Source organism: Carcharodon carcharias, chromosome 6, assembly GCF_017639515.1.
Source record: "Carcharodon carcharias isolate sCarCar2 chromosome 6, sCarCar2.pri, whole genome shotgun sequence".
Lineage (NCBI taxonomy): Eukaryota > Metazoa > Chordata > Chondrichthyes > Lamniformes > Lamnidae > Carcharodon > Carcharodon carcharias.
Window position 1 is genome coordinate 182,273,904 of NC_054472.1, and position 23,260 is coordinate 182,297,163.

General features: G+C 41.1%; 1 protein-coding gene across 11 annotated transcripts in view; it reads right to left on the minus strand.

Annotated features, from left to right (window-relative positions):
• Positions 1 to 23,260, minus strand: part of LOC121278899 (vacuolar protein sorting-associated protein 13B-like) — a 1,102,197-nt gene that overhangs the window by 877,231 nt on the left and 201,706 nt on the right. For all 11 annotated transcript variants that reach the window (XR_005943292.1, XM_041189400.1, XM_041189399.1 and 8 more), the window contains 3 exons: positions 18,450 to 18,537; positions 5,889 to 6,080; positions 2,428 to 2,597 (listed from right to left, as the gene is read on the minus strand). Coding sequence is in view for 10 of the 11 variants with exons in the window: in XM_041189400.1 (XP_041045334.1) it covers positions 2,428 to 2,597; positions 5,889 to 6,080; positions 18,450 to 18,537 (450 nt within the window). In the remaining variant the exon portion in view is untranslated. The remainder of the gene's footprint in view (positions 1 to 2,427; positions 2,598 to 5,888; positions 6,081 to 18,449; positions 18,538 to 23,260) is intronic.

The following is a 23,260-nucleotide window of genomic DNA, read 5'->3' on the forward strand; positions in this document are numbered from 1 at the left end:
AGAAAGGTAAGGTAAACAAATCCAAAGCTCCCTGGATGCTGGAAGAGATAGCAACTAAGATGAAGTAGAAAAGGGGTGTATCTTACAGAGGTCAGGTGGATAATTCAAATGAGAATCAAGCTCAAAATAGAAGGTTCAGAGGGGAATTGAAAAAACAAGTGAGAGAGGTAAAGAGAAAGTACAAGAGGAGATTGGCAGGTAATGAAAAAAGGAATTCAAAAGTCTTCCATAGGCATATAAAGAGTAAAACGATGGTAAAAGGAGAAGTGGGTCCAATTAGGGACCTAAAACATGGCATAGGTACTAAATGAGCATTTCCTATCTGTATTTACCAAGGAAGACATTGCTGCCCAAGTCACAGTGAAGGAGGAGGTAGTTGAGCCACTTTGATGGGTTAAAAATTGATGAAAAGGATTACACAGGCTGACTATACTTCAGTCAGTTGATAAATCACAGGGACTGGATCAGATGCATCCAAGGATGCTGAGGGAAGTAACGATGGAAATTGCGGAGGCATTGGACATAATTTTCCAAACCTCCTTAGATACAGGGGTAGTACCAGAGGAATGGGGAATTGTAAACAGAGTCATCGAGTCATTTACGGCTAGAAGGAGGCTATATGTCCCATTGCGTTCATGCTGGATCCCTGCAGGGCAAGCCAATCAGTCCCCCCACCCCCCAAATCAGTCTCAGTAGCCCTGCAACTTTATTTCAAGTGCCCATCCAAATTTCTTTTGAAATCATTGATTGTGTCTTCATCCACCATCCTCATGGGCAGCAAGACCTAGGTCATTACCATTAGCTGCATAAAAATGTTCTCTCTCAGATTTCCCCTGCATCTCGTGCCCAAAATCAAAAATCTCTGTTCCCTAGTCCTTATACAATCAGCTAATGGGAAGAGTTCTTTATTGTCAACCTTAATCTTGTACACCTCTATCAAATCTCCCCTCCATCTCCTTTGCTCCAAGGAGAACTACCCCAGCCTCTCCAACTTAACCTTGGATTTCAATGGAACTAAAAATCTTGTGAATTCTATAACAGTTGGACAAATCTGCATTTTCAGTTGTATGCTTGGGCAGCAAATTCTGAATCTACCTCATTGTCTTTGGCTGATTTTTAAAAGATATCTGTTCTCTATGTATGCATTGCCTCCTTCAGCAACATTTTCAAGTAATAATGCAGTTTATCCTTCTTTGCTCATATTTAATGTTACTCCTTTTCTTTGCCTTTCTGTACAAGCTAGCAATCATTTCTTTACCTGTCCTTTCCCTGTTTACAACCAATCAATTTAATTTGATATTGATTCCCTTTACCAATCCTTTTATTATTTTTTAATTACTGCAACAACATTCATTTCTGCCTTATCTACTTAGTTTTTCCGATTCCTTTTCTTTTTCCTGATCTCTCAATTCTTTGTGTCGATGACTTCATTTCCATTTTGCCAGTTTTCCATCCACTGATACAGGATTCAAACATTGGCATGAAAACATCAGACAGTCCCTTGTTCACCATTACACATTTTAAAAATAACATAAAATGCTCGAGAAAGCAAGGAAATGTGAGATGCAGGAATCTCAGTAGAGAGAGGACAGGCAGAACTGTCACGCCACAGAGGCTACAAAGTATTTGCCAGGTCTAAGGGCTAAATGTCCCTTCACAATCAAATTGCACTTTAAGCAGCGGCTGAATGCCTTCCAGAAACCAGCAGTAACATAATCAGCCCTCTTAACAACAGAAAGCTGTGACCAGGACTTTGTGTTACCACTGTTTTAATTTTATATGTATTTTCATTTTAAAACCACAATGCAGCATTAATTAATTAACAATTGTTAAAGGGACAATTGATATTCTTTTCTCCATTTATCAGAATGGTCCAGGGATGGGCCTTTTAGTTATAAGGTTAGGTTGGAAAAGCTGGGTTTGTTCTCCTTGGAGCAAAGGAGATTGAGTCGAGATTTGATAGAAGTGTACAAGATTATGATAGGTTTTGATAACATAGATAAGGAAAAGCTCTTCCTATCAGCTGATGGTACAAGGACCAGGGGACACAGATTTAAGATTTTGGGCAAGTGATGCAGGGGGAATGAGAGGAAGAACTTTTTTTATGCAGGGTGTGGCAATGACTTGAGACTCACTGTCCACAAGGTTGGTGGATACAGAAACAATCAACAATTTCAAAAGAAAATTGGATGGGCACTTGAAGGAAATCAATTTGCAGAGCTACATGAACTAAGCAGGTGCTTGGGACTGACTGGACTGCTAATGGGTTCAATAAGCCAAAAGGCCTCCTTCTGTGCTGAAATTGACTCTATGACTCTCAATTTGCCAAACTACTTGAAGAAATCCAATAGGAATATGTATCCTAAAAACACTTCCTTTCTTCCATACATTTGTAAGACTTTTTTTAAAAAAAAAGAGCCTCATTACCTTTTGACCTAAAATTATAGGAAGTAAATTGTCCAGCAGGTTGAACTCAGCCAGGGTAACTGTAATTGTAGTTTTTAAAACTGTTATACATGTTAATCTTGTTGGAATATACTCTTCTAAAGCAGCCACCTCCTCTTGGCTTGGCAATGTTCTGTTCTCATCCACAATTTCTGTAAGGTTTCAAAAGGACAACATTAGCATAAACATGTGAACATATGAAATAGGAGCAGAAGTAGACCATTTGGCCCATCTAGCCTGCTCCACCATTCAATAAGATCATGGCTGACCTGTTTGTATTCCTAATTCCACATTTCCATCTACTCCCAATAATCTTTAACTCCCTTGTCTAACAAGAATCTATCCCTTGCCCCCACCCCACCCCCACTAGGGCTATCTATACCTTGCTCGTCCTGCTTTCTACCCTTAATGTCACCTATTAGCACATTCCTTAAATAATATCACCACCTTCAACACCTCTTTGTCCTTTTGTCTATGACATCTTTTGGCTATCTCCACATTTCACTGGCCCTCTATCCAGCTCTACCTGTCCCCGCCACCAACCGCACCCCTCCCACCCAACCACCTTAAACCAGCTTATATTTCACCTCTTTTCTATATTTCCTTAGTTCTGTTGAAGAGTCATACGGGCTCGAAACGTTAACTGTGTTCCTCTCCGCAGATGCTGTCAGACCTGCTGAGTTTTTCCAGGTATCTTTATTTTTGTTTTGGATTTCCAGCATCCGCAGTTTTTTGCTTTTATCGAAGAATCTTTCTACCTCCGTATTAAAGAGATTCAATGACTCCCACCACCACTTGCTTCTGAGGCAGAGTTCCAAAGTCATACAACCCTCTCAAGAGGGTGCCCCTAATTTTAAAACAATGCCCCCTAGTTCTGGACTCACCTACAAGAGAAGACATCATTTCCACGTCCACCTTGTCAAGACCATTCAGGATCTTACATACTTTAGTCAAGTCATCTGTCACTCTTCTAAACTCCAGTAGAAACAAGCCCAGTCTGTCTAACTTTTCCTCATAAGACAACTTACTCATTCCAGATATCAATCTAGTAAACCTCCTCAAATGTACTAACATCCTTCATTAATTAAGGAGACAAAAACTCCATACAATATTCGAGATGTGGTCTCACCAATGCCCTGCATCATTGCTATTATCAGAATAATTGGAGGCAGTTTGGAAAGCAAACACAATACTGACAATGATTATTCAACCAATTATATATTAAAAATAGTAGGGCAGCACAGCGAATACAACATTACATGATAATGGGTCAGCATCTAACATTGCATGACAGACACAAATTTAAGTCTGAAAACTGCTCAGGTACACCTTGCTAAAAACAATTAGTGAATATTACCTTTCAAGAACCAGCAAACCAGATAGTGCTGTAAAAGGAGCTGCCCGGATTTAAACTGATAGCTTTCATCTTGGAATAAAAGGAAAAGCAAAAGTACAGATCTGCTAAGGTGTGCCTGAAGGTGGGTCTGGTGTTGAGTGATAAGAGAAATCAGAACGTGGAAAGTGCAACTGGCAAAATTTTAAGATAATTGAATAAATTAACTTATATTGAATTTACAGCACGGAAACAGACCAATCAGCCTAACTGTTGTATGCCAGTATTTATGCTTGACAAGACAACTAACTGGTTCAGCATAGCCTTCTATTCCCTGCTCCTTCACGTGGTTATCTAGTTTTCCCTTCAGCGTATCTATGTTATTCACAACAACCACTCATAAGGTAGCGACTTCCACTTTCTATCCATTCTATGGTTAAAGATGTTTCTCCTGAATTATTTATTTGATTTATTATTAGCTGCCTTATAATTATGACCTCTAGTCTCCCGCAAGTGGAAACAACGTCTCTACATAATTTTAAAGACCTCTATCAGGTCACTCCTGTCTCCTCAGTTCTAGAAAAAAAGAGCTGACAGTTATAACCTTTCAGTGCTAATATCATCCTTGTAAATCTACTATGCAGCTTCTCCAAAACCTCAAAATGCTGTTGGAATATGGGACCATAATAGAAAAATGGTCATGCTACAAAAAGATTTCACACAGCACAGGTGGCATTCATTCAGGCCACAGTGCTTAAGCCAGCTCTTTGAAAGAGCTGTACAATTAGATCCAATCCTTTGTTCTTTCCCCATAGCCTGTACATGTGTCCTTTTCAAGTTTATATCTTTTGAAAGTCACTACTAAATCTGCCTCCACCGCCCTTTCAGGCAGTTATCCCAGTTCAAAATATCTCATCCCCTCTAGTTCTTTTGCCAATAATCTTACATCTGAATCCTCAACTTATTGACCTTCCTACCAGTGGAACAGTTTCGGTTTATTTATGCTATCAAAACTCTTCATAATTTTGAGCATCTTTGTTCAATATCTTTTTAATCTTTTCTACTCTAAGGAGAATAAAACAGTAAAAGAAACCTATAAGTTTAACAGATCTTGATGAACAGGATTTGAAGAATAGATCGAAGGAAAGCAACAAAAGTTTGAGAATGTCCATAAAAGGCACATAAAATCTAATGGCCACTGGCTGACCTCCTTGATGGACCAAGTGTAAGATGTTGGAAACTCAAAGAAACAGAATTTGAGCTAGCAAAGTGCCTCCTCTCACCTTAAGCAGCACCTAAGTGTCTGGAGTGAAATCTCGCTCACTATTCCAACTAAACATCAAGTTGTTTGGAACTCAAGCTCCCACAATGAAGCAAAGTTTTGGTGATCAAAACCCACACACCTCACCAGTCCACAGATCCACAGCACCAACCCACTTGCTCACCCCATATCAGTCAATTAGCTGATCAAAGCCCACATCTCTTAGCTGAACATGCTTTCCTCCACCAGCCCCCACCTCACCCCACACGCACACGAAGCTGCAATTCAGCACCCAGAACCCAGCCTCCTCACATCAAAACATCATCTCTCCCCAGCTGTTACTCATTATTAGAACAGACTGAAGCCAGCTACACCATCCTCCTTTACCCACCATTCTCTTCCCTTTCCCTCTCCTCCTCTCCCTCTATCCCTTCCCTTCATCTTCTTCCCTTATCAATTCCCTCTATTCTCTCCTGATCCCTTCAACCTCCCAGATGTCTCTGTACCCCATCACCCTTCTATTCTACTTTTCAACCATATTTGACTTTAAACTTCATTTAAGTTTTACTTCCTCTTTGTAACTAACTGTAAAAGATCGGCTGCTACATTATGTCAAAGGAAAAGATTAAATTATGCAAATTTAAAATTTCCAGTTTCTAACTAATTATGCTATTGAATAAACAGTTCATTTTATTAATGTATTTATTTATTTACACATAATGTAAATTAATAATAACATTAAAAAGCATCTGCAGATATAATTGTTACAAATCTTTCAACTGAAAAATTTCAGGTAGTTACTTTTATATGACACACTACAAATCACAGAATCACAAATGTTGTCTTAACCTGAATTAGGCTTGCTGTATGGTTCATACTCATGATCCATTCCACATGCCACCATCTTTAGTACTCTGTGAACAGAGCTACTATCCATACGAACTTCCATTGGACCCACAACTAAACGTTTGGTGGACATCTCTTGGACACTGCCCAGATCCTCGTTTTTGTTAGTGGAAACATCGTGTTGTTGAATGGAACCTGAGAACACAACAACAGCAATACAGCATAAGCAACCTTTCTTGAGGAGACACAGTTCTGGAAAATATAAACCCAAGGAATAAATAGAACCAGTTCCTAAAAAGAGAGAAATTTCATGTCAAAATACAAAAAAACAGACCCGAAGTAGAAAGAAAGTGGTCATGGAAATCTGAAAGCAAACATGAAGAAAAATCAAAGGAGAAGTATACAAAGTTGTGTTTTTTTAAATTTTCTTTGACCATTTCAATTTCTTAGTTGTAAAAATATTTGAGATGAGGGGGAAGGGGTTGTTTCAGTAGCTTAAAGATGAATACAACTGGGTAACAAGGAACCTGTTTCCTTTTCAACTGGCACAGGAAGACTGTGTATCAGGAGAATGGACGAATGGCAGAAGTGTGGAGGTGGGATGATTCAAGGCAGGAGCTCATATAATGAAACCCTCCAGGAATACATACCAGCAGAGCTGACCCTAAGAGTAGCCACAGTAGGAGTAGGGGTAGGATACAAACAGCAGAGTTTTGGATGGCCTCAAGTTTATGGAAGGTGGAGGATGGTATGCCAGCCAAGAGAATATTAGAATAGTTGAGTCTATATTAACCCAAGAGTAAATCCAGTGCAGGGCCAAAGCTTTCTTACAAAGTTTTGGGTTTGGATACCCTGAGCACTTTTAAACCTATCTAAGATCAGTTTAAATAGCAAATAGAGTTTACCTCTCGCTCTCCATCCCAGTAGTACCTGAACATTTAAGTTTCTGACTGTCTGATGGGACTATCTGATGGGAGCTCCATGTAAATGAGTATCCAGGCAGGAGCAGAGCTCCTACCTCAATAGGTTTGTTGAAGTTCCAACCACGCAGCAGCCAAGCAATGCAGGCACGGTTTTGCCTGATCTAAAAACCCAAACTGCAATTAAACTGCCCAGACTATTAACTTCAGTGCATATGAATCCTTAATATATAAGCCAGAACAGTGCCAGAGTCCAGGTTTTCTCCACTCAACATTCACCAAGCGATTAGCTAACTTAATCGGCAGAGACATTACTCATCTATACAGCAAGTACTGCGATGTTGAGAACCTTTATTTGTTAAGCCAAGCTTTTTTTTTGTGCAGTGTTATTTTGCTCTTAGTCAAACCACAAGACCATTTTTCATAATAGCAGCAGGAATTGCCTCCACAAGGGTTGCAATACACCTCTGATATAAAGGCATGGTGTATCATTTTCACTTAACCACTTAAAAATAATCCCATCGGAAAATGTTTTAAAAACACAAGTTTCAAACCATGACTCCCGACACTGCAATTCTTCAGTCTCAGTAGTGACTGAACAGATGTTAGCAAGTGGTGACGTTCTGTTGTACAGTGAGAAAAGAGAATTGCAGTGTTTATATGGCAATGATATACAGGACTGGAAGGAGGTCACCTGCCTATCCTCTTAGCTTCAAGGCAACGTGTGACACAGAAGCAACTAGGGTTAGAGATGGAAGAGACGGGGAAAGAAAAATATTTTTAAAAGTAGAGCAAAACGGAAATAAAAAACCAATTCTAATTTCTCCATGTCAAGCAGCCACATCACTAAGTAAAAATGATGCACACATTTCTGGATTACTAACTTTGAGCACAGTTTACCTTGCAGCGTATGGCCAATGCTTCAAAGTTCAACTCAACTATACATCTACAATATTATGAACATTAAATCCTTTCTGACCTTCTGATTTGCTCTTAATCCATCACATTGCCTTGTGGTTAGCTCACTAATCCATGGAAATCACATGATTCACGTCCATTTTTCCTCCAGCAATTTGACTGGTTCACAAAAACCATGTGATCTATACTCTTATTATTCGAGTAGTGATCTGTTTAGTTTACAGGAACCATACACCCTGCCAAGGGTAAAGCTCAGCAAATTTATTTTTCCAAGTAGCTTTCAGCAGCAGCTCTTGTCCTCAATTCTTCCCAAACTCCATCTACTGTGACCTCACTGACCAATGGCTTCACATACAAGGTACAGCACACACACAGACCATTCAACTCCATACAACTCCCATCTAACCCCATCAGCTTATCGTTTTACATAAGGCAAATAGTGCACATACTAAAAACCTGAAAATAATCAGCAGGTCAGACAGCATGCGCGCAGAGACAAACAGAATGTTTCAGCATGATAACATTTTCCAGTTCTGCAAAGGGTTAAGTACCATGTTTTAAGTAACTGCAGAGGCCAGGAAAGAGGGGAGAGGATGAAAGGACAGAGAAAAGGTCTGGTCAGTCTCTGGATAAAGAAGTTTCACCTGAATTCCCTATTGGATTTATCAGTATCTATACCTTGGGACATCATCCACTCTTACTGCCTCTCCACTATTTTGTAATCTTCACTATCCTAAAGCATAAACAGCAAAGCAAGAACTTTTGTTCTTCACAATGCTCAGTACCCAGTATTTAACCAAGCTCCATTCCTCCCTACTAACAATGACCATAAATCCCAATTTGCTGGTCTTCTCATCCAGACATATCCTCCTCCTGTTTTCCAACCACGTTGCAGTAATCACTACTGAAAACTCCAGTGTCAGGGAGAGGGAAGTAGTGGAGAGTGGGTCTGAGTATGGAGACCCAGATGCATAATTCAGAAGAGGCATTGGGAATATAATGTCTTGATTCAAACTTAATTCAAAACTGCTTAAATCATCAAATGTTACTTTTTTGGGCAGTTTCAGGAGTTGGATCTCAAATGTTCTTGCACAGCAGCTAACTTAAAAGTGAGGCTGGATTTATATAGGGACTTGCGCGTTCTCAGGAAGTCCCAAAATGTTTCACAGCAATGAATTACCTTTGCATTGCAATCACTGTTATCCTTTAAGGGAAAATGACAACTACTTTACACACAGCAAGGTCCCATAAATATCCATGAAATAAATGGCCAAATACGATGCAAGTGAATCAGCATGAACAGAAAATCTGGCAGTGCCCAGTTTGCACTAACACCTGAGCTGGATTTTAACCCTAATCTGTTTGCATGGTGTTGATTAAAGGATACATGTTGGCAGGTCACTCAGAGAACTATCCTCCTCGTCTTCAAATAGGGATCTTTTACATACACCCTATTAGACAGAGGTGTCAGTTTAACATCTCAGCTCCAACACAGCATTCATACTGTGCTGAAGTATAAACCCAGGCTTAAACCATGACTTTCTGATTCACAGCGACAAACTTGCTCACACTGAGACAATGACACTTCAGTTGGAAAGTATTTGCAACACAGAACCAGAACATTCAGCCCAATAGGTCCATGCTGGCTTTTATGTTGAACCTGAGCCTTCTCCCATACTTTATAGATGGTTTTTCACTTGATAGTTCTTACTTAATTTGTATTTTTAACTTAAGGGGTCGTACTGAATACATCTCAGAGTTGCAATTAAATGTAATTGCAACATTTTCACACTTAATTGGTGTCATCTGTCAATTAAAGTGGTGGGTAATATTACACTAACAACACAGCATGTGCACAGGGTCCCTCTTCTCTGTCAAAAACAAAAGTTCATCAGCTATTTTTCACTCGTCTGATGCCAATATCTTTCTTCCCAATGGAGTACAAAAAGGACAACATGCCAAAAGTTTTACTTTAGACCAACTGTAGCCTTTACATTTTACATCTCAAGAATTCCTAGTAAACCTTCAGTTTACTTTGAACAGCAGGAGTCAGCTGCCCTTATGACACCATCAGATAATAAAATCAAAAATACAAAATGGCTAAATACATTTGATTAGTTGTGTTACTACATTATTCATACTTTCAAAACTATTAAGAAATATTTTTCCAGCTTAATTTGATTCAACATTTGACACTTCATTTCTCTGGTTTCCCTCAGGTGACAGAGAATATGTAACCTTTCCCAAACCAAGAGGAAAAGTCCTCCCTGCAACCAACGCAAAAGCAAAACACTCCAGATGCTGCAAATCTGAAAGAAAAACAGAAAATGCTGGAAATATCAAAGCTGTAAAGAAAAATAGGGCAGAGGTTACAATCTAAAATTGTTGAACTCAATGTTGACTCCAGAAGGCTATAAAGATTATAAGGGGCAGTTCCTCGAGCTTACGCTGAACTTCAGTGGAACACTACAGGAGGCTGAGGGCAGATAGACCAGAGTGGGACCAAGTCGGGGAATTAAAATGAAAGGCAAGTGGAAGCTTAGGGTCACATTTGTGGACTGAATGGAGGTGATCCGTAAAGTGATCACCCAATCATTGTTTAGTCTCCCCAATGTAGCGGAGACCACGTTGTGAGCAGTGAATACAGTAGACTAGATTGAAAGAAATACACGTAAATCGCTGTTGACCTGGAAGGAGTGTTTGAGGTCTTGGGCAGTGAGAAGGGAGGAAGTAAAAGGGCAGGTGTTGCATCTCATGCACTTGCATGAAAATGTGCCACTGAAAAGACAGGGTATGTTAGTAATAACTGAGGGGTGGACCAAGGTATAGTGGAGGGAATAGTCTTTGCGGAATGCTGAAAGTGGAGGGGAGAGCAAGATGTGTCTGGTGGTAGCATCATACTGGAGGTGACTGAAATGGCCAAAGATGATCCATTGAATCTAGAGCTGGTGATGAAAACAAGGGGAACCCTATTGTGGTTCTGGGATGGAGGAGAAGAGTGCATGAAATAGAATGCACAGAGTCAAGGCCTCTGTCAAACACAATAGGGAGGGATCCTTGGTTCTGGAAAACAAAAGACATATCTGAAGTGCTAGAATGGAAAGTTGTACTGTCAGAACAAATGCAACAGAGACAAAGAATATGGGGGAATGGAATGGAGTCCTTACAAGACACAGGGTGTGAGGAAGTCTAGTCATAGTAGCTGTGGGAAATCTGTGGGCTTATAATGAATATTGGTTAATAGCCTATTCACAGAAATGGAGAGGGAGAAAACAAGTAAGGGAAGAGAAGAGTTGAAGGTAGACCATGTGAAGACAAAAGCAGATACTGCTTTTCCTGGTTACCGACCAGGAGGTGACAAGACAAACACAGATTGGTTGGCATCTTCCCCACTTGCTACCTATTTTGCAATTGAAATTCCTCACCTGCCTTCAGTCTCTCTTCTCCTAAAGCATACCTCCTCACCATATATACCTCAGTGAAATGTTAAGACTCAGCAGTTCAACATCACACAGTAGCATTCAGTATAGTATAAATGCATTTAAGGGGAAGCCAGATAAGTGAATGAAGAAGAAAGGAAAAGATGTCGCTAGGCTAAATCGAAGTAAGGTGCAAGGAGGCTCGTGTGGAGCATAAACGCCAGCACAGGTCTGGTTGGCTGAATGGCCTGCTTCTGAGCTGCAAAGTTCTGTGGAATAGCAGCAGCAATTTGGGCCATTCCTTGGCTACCCTGGCAATTTCTGGTCAATTCACACTTTCAGGACCAACAGGTAAGATCGGGCACGAGTTCGATTGTGAACCTCTTAAAGACCCCAGAAAAGCTAAGTCCCAATGTATACTGTCCCCCACTGTGCACATGCACATGGCCCCAAGCCTCGACGCAAGCATCAACCGGTGAAGCTGTTGCAATAAGATCTTGAAGACGTCCTGCTCAAATATTGCTTCCTTAGCCAAGAGTGCACTGCAGCAGTTTCATTCCAGTTCCACATATGATTGTTAATAACAATCCTGGTAGTGAGAATAATTGAAACAGGAAGAGTTCTCAAATTGATTATTCCTGTTCTTATCATACTCAAACCTATTAGCACTCTGAAAAAAAACCTTGAGATGATTGCAAGGCCCTTAAAAAGATAAAAATAATTTACAAGAGATGACTATCTAGCTAAAAAAACTTTCCAACAGGAAACTATTATCACCTCAGTACATATTGACATAACCTTCTTAAAATATGTGATCCCAGTATTACCTTACTGATGTTCATCAAAACAAACAAATGGACAAAAATCAGCTCTCTCCATATTTCAAACCGTGATTGGTAGACAGTGTATATTTAAAATCCAATCCAGCTAAAGCAACTGTATATGTACCAATCCTAGCTGCAAAACAACAACATACCACAGCACTTTCTCCCCTCTCCCCTATTTCCCAAACATAGAAAAAATAAAGGACTGAATTCAAGCATTGCTTCTAAAAAAATTTTCCAGCAACATGCTGACATATAGTATGTCATATATTGCTAAAGAAATTGTGAGCAAATTCCCAAATAATTAAAATAAATGGTTAAAACAAAAGTTTATTTGTTAGAGGATTTGGGAAAAGTAAACTCTTTTTGCTTTGAAAATGCAATAATTTGCCCATATGGAAGCATGAAGTTTCAGAAGCGCAAATAACTTGTACATGTTACAAAAGAAAAATGTAAAGAAAGGAAGAAGTGTATTTATTTAGCGCCTTTCATGGCCACTAGGCATCCCAAGGTGCTTTACAGCCAATTAAGAATTTTTGAAGTGTAGTCACTGTTGTATTGTGGGAAACGCGGGAGCTGATTTGCACTCAGCAAGCTCCGACAAACAGCAATGTGGTAATGATCAGATAACCTGTTTTGTGTCCACTGAGGGGTGACTATTGGTCAGGACAACAGAGAGAACTCCCCTGCACTTCTTTGAAACAGAAACAGGCAAGGGATCATTTATGTACACCTGAGAAGACAGAAACAGCCTTAGTTTAACATTTCATCCAAAAGACTGAAAGGTCTGATAGATTCTGCCAACAAACAAAAACTGGCAAAGAAACTATTTATTAAATCTCAGATTTAAATGTTGCATTATCGTCATGCAGCTGCTTTGCTTACATCACTGAATGAGAATAATGGACTTCTGGAAAAGACTGGCTGCTTGTGTGATGGACACCAATTTGCCGAATTCCTTCAAGCAAGAGCTGCATCTGGTTCTGGCTGAGGCAGAGGTCATCTTTGTACAAGAGGGAGGTACTCCACAGTATTATCAAAGTCAGAATGATCTCCTTGACTAACCTCAAGTACCTAAAGGGGGTAGGAGAGGAATTTCCCAGACTTTGTCCCCCCAAATTGGACTGGGGTTTATTTTCTTAAAAACTGGTTTCTCCTCTCTCCCAGCTTATCACATGGTTTCGGGTGGAGTGCGGAGTATATGGGACAGGTTTTCATTTCCCATTGGAATTGCAAATTGGGTCATGAAACACTGCTCTTATAGCAAAAAAAAAACTAAGTTCAATTTCTTTTGTCTTCCTGATGCTATACTATTTTCACGTGGCCTTGTAGCAGGTTAAGAAAGGTGCAAAGCACACAAGCACTTCTTCCAAAGGCGGGGTCCCCTTTGTGGGGACCTTAGGAAAATCCTATTTCCTATTTTTGTGTGTTGGGTTTTGGAAGCCCTTAAAAAACACATCTCCTTGGAGGGTTCATGACCACTGTGGGAAGCCTGCTGAGAAATTATGAACATTCTGAAAGCTAAGTGTAAAATGTTTTGACACCTTCAAAGGTCACTAATAAATGCTGTATTGTAATGTAGATGTATTTTAATGCAGTGATTCATCACAGGGATCTGTTCTGCAAAGTTAAGCTGACCTTTACATTGTAATTCTTGTCATGAATTACAGTGCTTTTTCAATTGTCAAAAGTGCCATAATGCATTGATAAGTAAAATAAAGGCCCATCAGCCTCTGCTATCATGTTTTGTTCTGTGATTTTAATCAACTGACAGCTCTGGCTGTTACAAAATAAACCCTGCTTTTGAAAATTGACAAAAATCTCTGTACCTGATCTTTGCATTGACAGGCACTCTGCTTTGAAATGGAAATGGGACACCATACTGTCCATCAGTTTCAGTTAGAAGCTTTTATGACAGTTGTAACCACTTTGAATGCTTGGCTGGGTTTCAAAAACTACTAATGGCTTCAGCTCAGCAGATGGTCTATTGATCAAAAAACATCAAACTTTTAAGAGGCTATAATAACAGAATATCCCTTTGATATGGTTTCTTGTTTGTTTACAAACCTAATTTGATAATGGTGCCACATCAAAGTTTATTGCGGAAAATAAAAGCTCATGGTATAGCGGTAACGTATTAGCATGGATAGAAGATTGGTTGGCTGGCAGATAACAGAGACTACGCATAAATGGGTCTTTTTCTGATTGGCAGGATGTGACGAGTAGAGTCCCACAGAGTTCTGTGCTGGGGCCTCAACTTTTTACAATTTATATCAATGGCTTAAATGTGAGGAGCACGATAGCTAAATTTGCAGTTGACATAAAGTATGTTGTGAAGAGGACATAAGGAGATTATAGATAAGTTGAGTGAGTGTGGCAAAAATATGGCAGTTGGAGCATAATGTGGGAAAACATGAAGTTATTCACTCTGGCAAGAAGAATAAAAAAGCACAGTATTCCTTAAACAGAGAACAGCTTCAGAATTCTGAGCTGCAGAGGGATCTAGGTGTTCTACTGCACGAACCACAAAAAGTTAGTATGCGGGTACAGAAAGTAATTAAGAAAGCTAATGGGATGCTATCCTTTATTACAAGAGGAATTGAACATAAAAGTAAAAGCAAACTACTGAGGATTCTGGAAATCGGAAATAAAAACAGAAAATGCTGGAAAAACTCATGTCCGACAGCATCTGGGGAGAGAAAAACAGAGTTAATTAACGTTTCGAGTCCGTATGACCCTTCTTCAGCTCTGTTCTCTCTCTCCACAGATGCTGTCAGACCTGCTGAGTTTTTCCAGCATTTTCTTTTTTTTAATATTAAAGGATGTTATGCTTCACTTATACAGGGCATTGGTGAGACCAAATCCTGAATAGTGTATGTAGTTTCGGTCTCCTTATTTAAGGAAGAATGTAAGTGTTGGAGATGGTTCAGGGGAGGTTTACTAGATCGCTATCTGGAATGAGCAGGTTGCCTTATGAGGAAAGGTTAGACAGACTAGGCTAGTTTCCACTGAAATTTACAAGGGTAAGGGGTGACTTGATTGAAGTTGATGTGGAAAGGATGTTTCCTCTTATGAGTGAGTCCAGAACTAGGGGGCACTGTTTTAAAATTAGGGGTTGTTTGCCCTATAAGGGCAGAGATGAGAATTGTTTTCTCTGGGGGTTGTCTGACTATCTCTCTGCTTCAGAAGGTGGTAAAGGCAGGGGCCACTGAATATTTTTAAGGCGGAGGTAGATTGATTCCTTTGCCTAACAAGAATCTAAGGTCATCAGGGGTAGATGGGAATGTGGAATTCGAAATACAAACAGATCAGGCATGATCTTAATGAATGGTGGAGCAGGCTTGAGGGGCCGAATGGCCTCCTTCTGTTCCTATTTATATATGCACTTAAAGGGTTACATTTTTTTACATTGTGGTAGTGTTTTTTTTTCCAGTATCAATGATAATTGGTGGGATTTTCCTCACCCTCCTGCTGCCGTGATTTTCCAGCCACAAGTTAATGGGCTTCTGGCTGGGGCACTCCCTTACCCGCGGCAGGTCCTGCCTGCGACAGGGCCAGAAAATCCCGGCCAGTGTGTTTGAATTCAGGTTTTGTTCAATTTTTGGAGGGTTTTTTTTCCAATGACTTTAAAATAAATCCCATGGCTATTGTATGGCTCTTGAGGACTGTACATAGTGCATACAGAAGTGATTATGGAGCATACATGGGTGGCATGGGTATGGATGTAGGAGGGGGGTGAGGGTTGAGGGTTAGAAGTCCTTTAAAGAATGATGGGAGCTGGGCTACAGTGTTGGAAAACCGAGCTGAGCGTTGTAACCAGCCAGCCTCCACACCCACATCCCTCACTAATCCCCATCACCACTCTCAAAATGCACTGCGAAACCAACCCGTGTAAAAAGACAAAAATCCCAGGCAAAGTTTCACATGGGCTGGGTGTGCATTTCAGAAGGCAAAAAAAGTGCACAGGCTGGGTTTTCCTGAGTCCACAGGAAAATCCAATCCTACAGATTCTGACTGTGCAATTGTGTGGAACAGGAATCCCTGAGCCACAGTAAGGATTGGAGGGAGAACAAACAAAATCAATTGGCCATCATTACACCTGATTGCTGAAAAAAATCTGCATGTGCAGCAAAAAGTAAGAGTAGGATGACACTCAACTATAATACACAAGATACTAACTTTCCCAAGAGGCAAGGTACCGGAAGACTGTCAGCATTTACTGATCCATACTTAGCAGGTTGACATTTTCAGGGGAGAAGGTATGGATGGTGTAGGTTCCTCTCAAGAACCCAGGGGTCCATCACTTGAGAATGATGTATTGCGCTGAGTCAGACATCATGCAGTACCATGTTAACTGCTTCATGCTTGAAACAGTCCAATTTTATTAGCTTATGGAAAGATATTAACCTTTCCTTGTTTGCAGATTCTGTGTTATTGCAACCAGATTTACATTTGACTATCAACCATGCTACAGTGAAATTTGTTACAGAATCACGATAAAAATCATCATTCTACACCACTCTTAGATTATTTCCAAATTCAGCTGACATCCATTTCCCAGTGGGTCTAATGTAATTATAGAGTGCTTCCAATTTAACCCAAAACAAACAAAAACACAGCAGAACATGTCTCAGGAAATTGCAAGAGCGAGTATAACTGGTCTAATCAGAGGCTGCGTAACCTGTTCTTTTGGTTAGCCAGGCCACATCTAGTGACTATAACTCATAGCTGGAGCAGTTTTTCTAATATATAAAATAAAAGCAAAAAGTGCTGGAAAAACTCAGCAGGTCTGGTAGCATCTGTGGAGCGAGAAACAGTTAAATTTTCGAATCCAATATAACTCTTCTTCGGAACACTTTTTATTATTCGTTCATGGGGCGTGGGTGTCGCTGGCTGGGCCAGCATTTATTGCCCATCCCTAATTGCCTTTGAGGTGGGTGCTGCTGCAGTTCATATATGTCACTTGCAATGGTTTCTCTTCCCAGTTCCACATCATTATCTCAGGTGTTCCCCAAGGACCGATCCTTGTCCCTCTCTTATTTCTCAGATACATGGAGCCACTCAGCAACATCATCCAAAAGCAGAGTGTTTGTTTCACATGCTGAAGACACCCAGCTCCCATTCACCACCACCTCTCTTAGCTCCTCCACTGCTGTTAATCTACCAGACTGATTATGTGACATCCAATACTGGGTGAGCAGAAATTTCCTCCAATTAAATATTGAGAAGACTGAAGCCATTGTTTCTGGTTCCTGTTCAAAACTCCATTTCCTAGCTGGCAACTCCATACCTCTCCCTGGCAACAATGTGAGATTAAGCAAATCTGTTTGCAACCTTGGTGTCATATTTGACCAAGATGAGTTTCCAATCACATATTTGTGCCACCTTTAAAACCGCCTTTTTCCACCTCTGTAACATAGCTTGATTTTTCCATCACCTAAGCTCTTCTACTGCTGAAACTTTCATTCATACCATCATTACCTCTAGATTTGACTATTCCATCACACTCTTTGCTGGTTTCCCACATTCTACCCACTGTAAACTTGAGGTTACCCAAAACTCTGATGCTCAAATCTTAACTCGCACCAAGTCCCGTTCACCTATCACCCCTGCACTTGCTGACCTTCATTGGCTCCGGTCAAGCAACGACTTGATTTTAAAATTCTCATCCTCGTCTTCAAATACTTCTGTAAGCTTTTCTCCTTTCTGAACTCTCTTCCAGCCTTACATCTCTCCAGGGTATCTGCACTCATCTAATACTGGCCTCCTGATTATTCCCAATTTTAATCATTCCAACATTGGTGGCTATGCCTTCAGTTGCCTTGGCTCCAAGCTCTGGAATTCCTTTCCTACACCTCTCCTCCTCTCTAACTCACTCTTCAAGACATCCTTATCTACCTCTTTGACCAAGCTTTTGATCATCTGACCTAAAATCTCCTTATGTGGCTCCTCCGAAGCATCGGGGGGCATTTACATTACGTTAAAGTTGCTTATACACCATTACAAATAATACAAGGAGAACAAACTCAAGTTATTTTCTTTCTGGATATTGATGCCATGAGACTGCTCTTGGGATGACCAAATAACAAATCTTCAACTGACGTAATAAACTTTGGGATGGCAAGAAAAGGACCAACTTTTAAGAAATACTCAGCACTGTATAGTTTAACTGCAGAGGTATGTTTTACAATATAAGTAGAAAGGTTATTTACTAAAACATTCACAGTCAAAGAGAATACACGCAGGGAACCACTGTTTCTAGAAAGCACTGACCATGTGAGCTGTCCAAAAACACACTTCTTAGTTTTGCAATTTAATCCATATTTAATGCATGTGCGGTACTTATATCTTGAAGATACTATCCTGGTCAGATTGAGGTAGAAGAGAGGGCAACAGGTCAAGGACCAGATGGCCATGAAGAAACTTTTGTTTGTGTAGTTCAACTGGAGGGAAGCAAACATCAAAGAGAAAATAAAGCAATACCTTTGCCACTACTGCACTCCATTGTATACAGGTAATCCATGTAGAAGGCCCCAAAGCGCTGCACACCAGCTATCTCTGTGTATGTCTCCTGCCAACAAAGACAGACAAATAAAACTTAAGTTCCAAAAGGATGGAATTCAGAGATTACAACACTATATGTGAATGTCTATTTGTATTTGCATAGCCTTTTACACAAAGGCTTATCAAGGAAAGAGAACAGGGGTTATCTATAGCATTCTCCTGTTCAAGTAACGTGACATAATACAGGTTGTGCACAAGAGAGCTATACAATTTGAGTCACAATTTCATCAGTTAATATCTAATTTCAGTTACTTATATGGTCAATAAAGTCACAGTAAATTTGTTTCTAAATGTGGCTTGAAATGTTAGTAACAGTATTAGTTTGTAGAAGCATGATTTTTTTTTATAATTTATGTTCAAGAATTCAAAAAAAAACTAACATTATCTTCAAATTTACTCAAAAGTATCCACTTAAGCATGCAAATGCTTTCCCAAAACATGAACAACACTTTTTATGGTTTGTGTGTTTTAGTTAGTCAAACGGTGTTTACAGAAACCCAAATAGAAAATCAGGTTTTTTTTTGGAAACAGCTAGTTCATGACCAATACTTTAGACTAAAATACACTCTCTCCTCTAACTCTCTTACTTGTACAAACCAGACTATTCCAAGGTAAAATGCACACCCATCTCATTTTAACTTATAGCACAGTTTTGGGTGTAGAATGCCTGTTGCTCAGCTCAACTTAAAACTGTACTTCAAAGGGCGAGTACAATTGCATTTTTAAAAGCTGTGATGAACACTGAACTTTAGAAGATGGTTATGTTCTGAACTGTACCTTTAACTCAAAGTAAAACAGAGAATTCTGGATAAGCACCTCAACTCTGAGGCATCGCATGTAATCTGGTTGCCATAGGGAGAGAAACTCAAATAGAAGCTCATTGAAGTGGAGGTGGCAGTTTTAACACCTTTTCACAGTATCTCACAAAAAATGGACAGCTGCTATTTGAGATGCAGAAACAAAGGAATTTCTGCTGTGGGAAAGCATGGTGAACTATCTTGTGTTAATAACCAAGCAGAACGCTTGTGAGAGTTTGGTTTCTGTTCAAAAGAAAGGGGGCAAAACACATGGGACGCTTGAAGATTGAAGAAATGGGGGGTCACTGAGGTGATAATTGGATGTGTAGAATTTGAACAGGGGGTTGAATAATACGATCTGGCAGCATCTGCACCCAGGAGTGGGCGGCTCTACCACTTCTGAGCCCGTCGTCCTAACACGCCGAATAAAGCATCAAATAGGCCAATTAGGAGCGGAGAGCAGGCTGAGGGCCAAGGGAAGTGAGGATTCCGCCCATTCAGTCCAGGAAGACATCCTGTGCGGCAGAGGGCATTGGCCGTGACCAGGAACAAGGTCATGGCCATTCAAAGGGCCACCTGGCATGGGACAGAGTCATGTGACCCAGCCAATGTGTTCTAACTGCACAGGTCTTCGGCATTTGTGACCTGAAGATACTTGAAGACCTTTCAGGTAATTGTGCATCTGTTTAAACTTTCTCTGAAACGTCCATGATTTGCCACTGATCACAGATGGCATTCAACTTGAACATTAACAGGTTTTCCTGATCTTAGCATAAAGGAGTTGTCTAGTTATTGCATGGTTCCCTTCAGAGGTGTCCAAGGCAAGGTAGTGAGGGAGAGATAGGGGCGAAGGGTCAAGGCAGCCCCTTGATTTGAAGAAGACTCACTGCATGCCCTCCTCCGGGCTGTGTCTAGCCGACACGAGCTCCTAATGCCAGCAGATGGGAAGAGGAGACCATCATCCGTAAGACATGCAACCTGGGAGGAGGTTGCTGCAGAGATCAGCAGCGTTGGGCTGGTGAGGCGCACATGGACACAATGCCAGAAGAGTCTCAATGACCTCCTAAGGTCAGCCAGAGTGAATAATACCCCAGTTTGTGTATTCTTGTGCCAGGGAGCTTTGTGATAGCATGTGTGAATGCTGCAAGTATCTGAGTTTGTCTGGCAGTCCAAGGCAGGATGATGTTGCAAAGGCATTGTGCACTTTTCGCTTTGGTCCAGGTGGAGGGTGCAGTTGAGGAAGGTGGACAGCATCTTGGCTGCCAAAAAGTTTTCTGATCATGCATGGGAAGGGAGACATGAAATAGCTTAACAGTGTTAATTTGAAGAGTAACACCAATTTTCAGGAGAAGCATGTCCATAATGCCCAGGAGGGAAGCTGACCCGGTGATCCTGATGCCATTCAAGGTGGTGGTTCTTGAGCACTCTGTGTCCAAGGCCTCCAGGTCGATTGGCAGAGGCGAGATTGGAGGGTCTGGTGAGATTGCAATTGGCTGAAACTGGGTGAAAGGGGGATAGGGAAAGTGGAAGGTGGTGACAGGCATGATTGAATGAAAGTCATATATCTTGGTCTGAGGTAAAACCCAAGGAACCTTCATACTCAAAAGCTTTGGACATTGCTGCAAGCGTGTACAGTGTTTGCATCATCTCATATCTGATGGCGCATATGACTGTTAAGTTGCTGAGTATTAAGACGTTGCACAGCAGTGTAAAGGCTTTTGAAAACTACTAATGCCCTTTCTCCTGTCTCTCTGGCGCACATGAAGCCTCCTCCACGACTCAAATGTCATTGCAGGACCGTTAATCCCCTCCCAGGATGAGGAAGAACCATCACATTCTCTCCCTGGCCCAAACATCAGTGCAGATACTGGCACCTAGGCAAGGATTAGCACGTCGGGACAAGGGCAAGCCAATATTTATTTGTATCCTCTTTGCTTTCCTAATTTCCATATTTACTTCACCCCTGTACTTTCTATACTCCTCTACACTTTCTACAGTATTAAGTCTTTTGTGACTGTCATAAGCTTTCTTTTTCTGTTTTATCTTGGCCTGTATGCTTCTGGATAACCAGGAGGCTCTAGATTGTATCCAGTCCACTCTCGCCAGCTCATCTCTCAACTTTGTAACATTTGTCTCCCTCCAATTTAGAACTTTTACTCCTGTTTTATTTTTGTCCTTTTCCACTATGATGCTAAATCTAACTATATTATGGTCACTATCTCCAAAATGTTTCCCCACTGCTACTTCGTCCACTTGCTCAGCTTCATTTCCTAAAGCGCAATCATGGGTCTGCATTTCCACCCTGCACACCAGCTCAGGGGCCCAGAGGCAAAGTGACAGGGGGACTGGGAGCTGAACTGAGCCATCTCCTGGGACCTCACTGGAAGGCAGGGAGGACCAAATGGGCCTAGTGAGCACCAGCTGCCACCATTTGGAAGCACCTCTCAGGGTACTTCTGATGGGGCAGCATCTCCTCCTTCCATCCGCCAGTGCTGGAAGGCGGGTTTAGAAAAAGCAGTTAGTTTCATAGCCTTCTTTTTTGGCTGGTGCAGGCACGATGGGCTGAGTGGCCTCTTGGTGCTGTAACTTTTCTATGGTTCTACGACACAATCCTCATCCAGTGCCGTGGCGACAGAAGCTCCTCCTGCCACTCAGCAGGAGTCTTCTAACGTGGCGGGCCACTTGACCTCAGCTGCACAGAGAACATCCACTGAAGTTATGCAGGGCAGGGGGCGTAGCAGATCAGCAGCCTCTCTCCAGTGCAGCTGCAAACAACGGGGAAGCATGCATGGAGCTGGAGCACAAGGGACCGCATCAAAAAAATCTCTACAGTAGTCACCAAGTGGGTCACATGGGTGTGTTCCAGTTTTTTTTCATTTATTCATTCATGGGACGAGGGCTTCGCTGGCTGGGCTAGCATTTATTGCCCATCCCCAGTTGCCCTTGAGAAGGTGGTGGTGAGCTGCCTTTTTGAGCCGCTGCAGTCCATGTGGTGTGGATACACCCACTGTGCTGTTAGGAAGGGATCTCCAGAATTTTAACCCAGCGACAGTGAAGGAACAGCGATATATTTCCTGATCAAAAACAGAATTACCTGGAAAAACTCAGCAGGTCCGGCAGCATCGGCGGAGAAGAAAAGAGTTGACGTTTCGAGTCCTCATGACCCTTCGACAGAACTTGAGTTCGAGTCCAGGAAAGAGCTGAAATATAAGCTGGTTTAAGGTGTGTGTGTGGGGGGCGGAGAGATAGAGAGACAGAGAGGTGGAGGGGGTTGGTGTGGTTGTAGCGACAAACAAGCAGTGATAGAAGCAGATCATCAAAAGATGTCAACAACAATACTACAATAGAACACATAGGTGTTAAAGTTAAAGTTGGTGATATTATCTAAACGAATGTGCTAATTAAGAATGGATGGTAGGGCACTCAAGGTATAGCTCTAGTGGGTTTTTTTTTTTTATTTTATATAATGGAAATAGGTGGGAAAAGGAAAATCTTTATAATTATTTTATATATAGATAATATCACCAACTTTAACTTTAACACCTATGTGTTCTATTGTAGTATTGTTGTTGACATCTTTTGATGATCTGCTTCTATCACTGCTTGTTTGTCGCTACAACCACACCAACCCCCTCCACCTCTCTGTCTCTCTATCTCTCCGCCCCCCACACACACACCTTAAACCAGCTTATATTTCAGCTCTTTCCTGGACTCGAACTCAAGTTCTGTCGAAGGGTCATGAGGACTCGAAACGTCAACTCTTTTCTTCTCCGCCGATGCTGCCGGACCTGCTGAGTTTTTCCAGGTAATTCTGTTTTTGTTTTGGATTTCCAGCATCCGCAGTTTTTTTGTTTTTATCTCTATATTTCCTGATGTCTGTTATGTTTCATAATTATATAAATAAACCCCAACCTCATTGTCCCTCATGCAGAG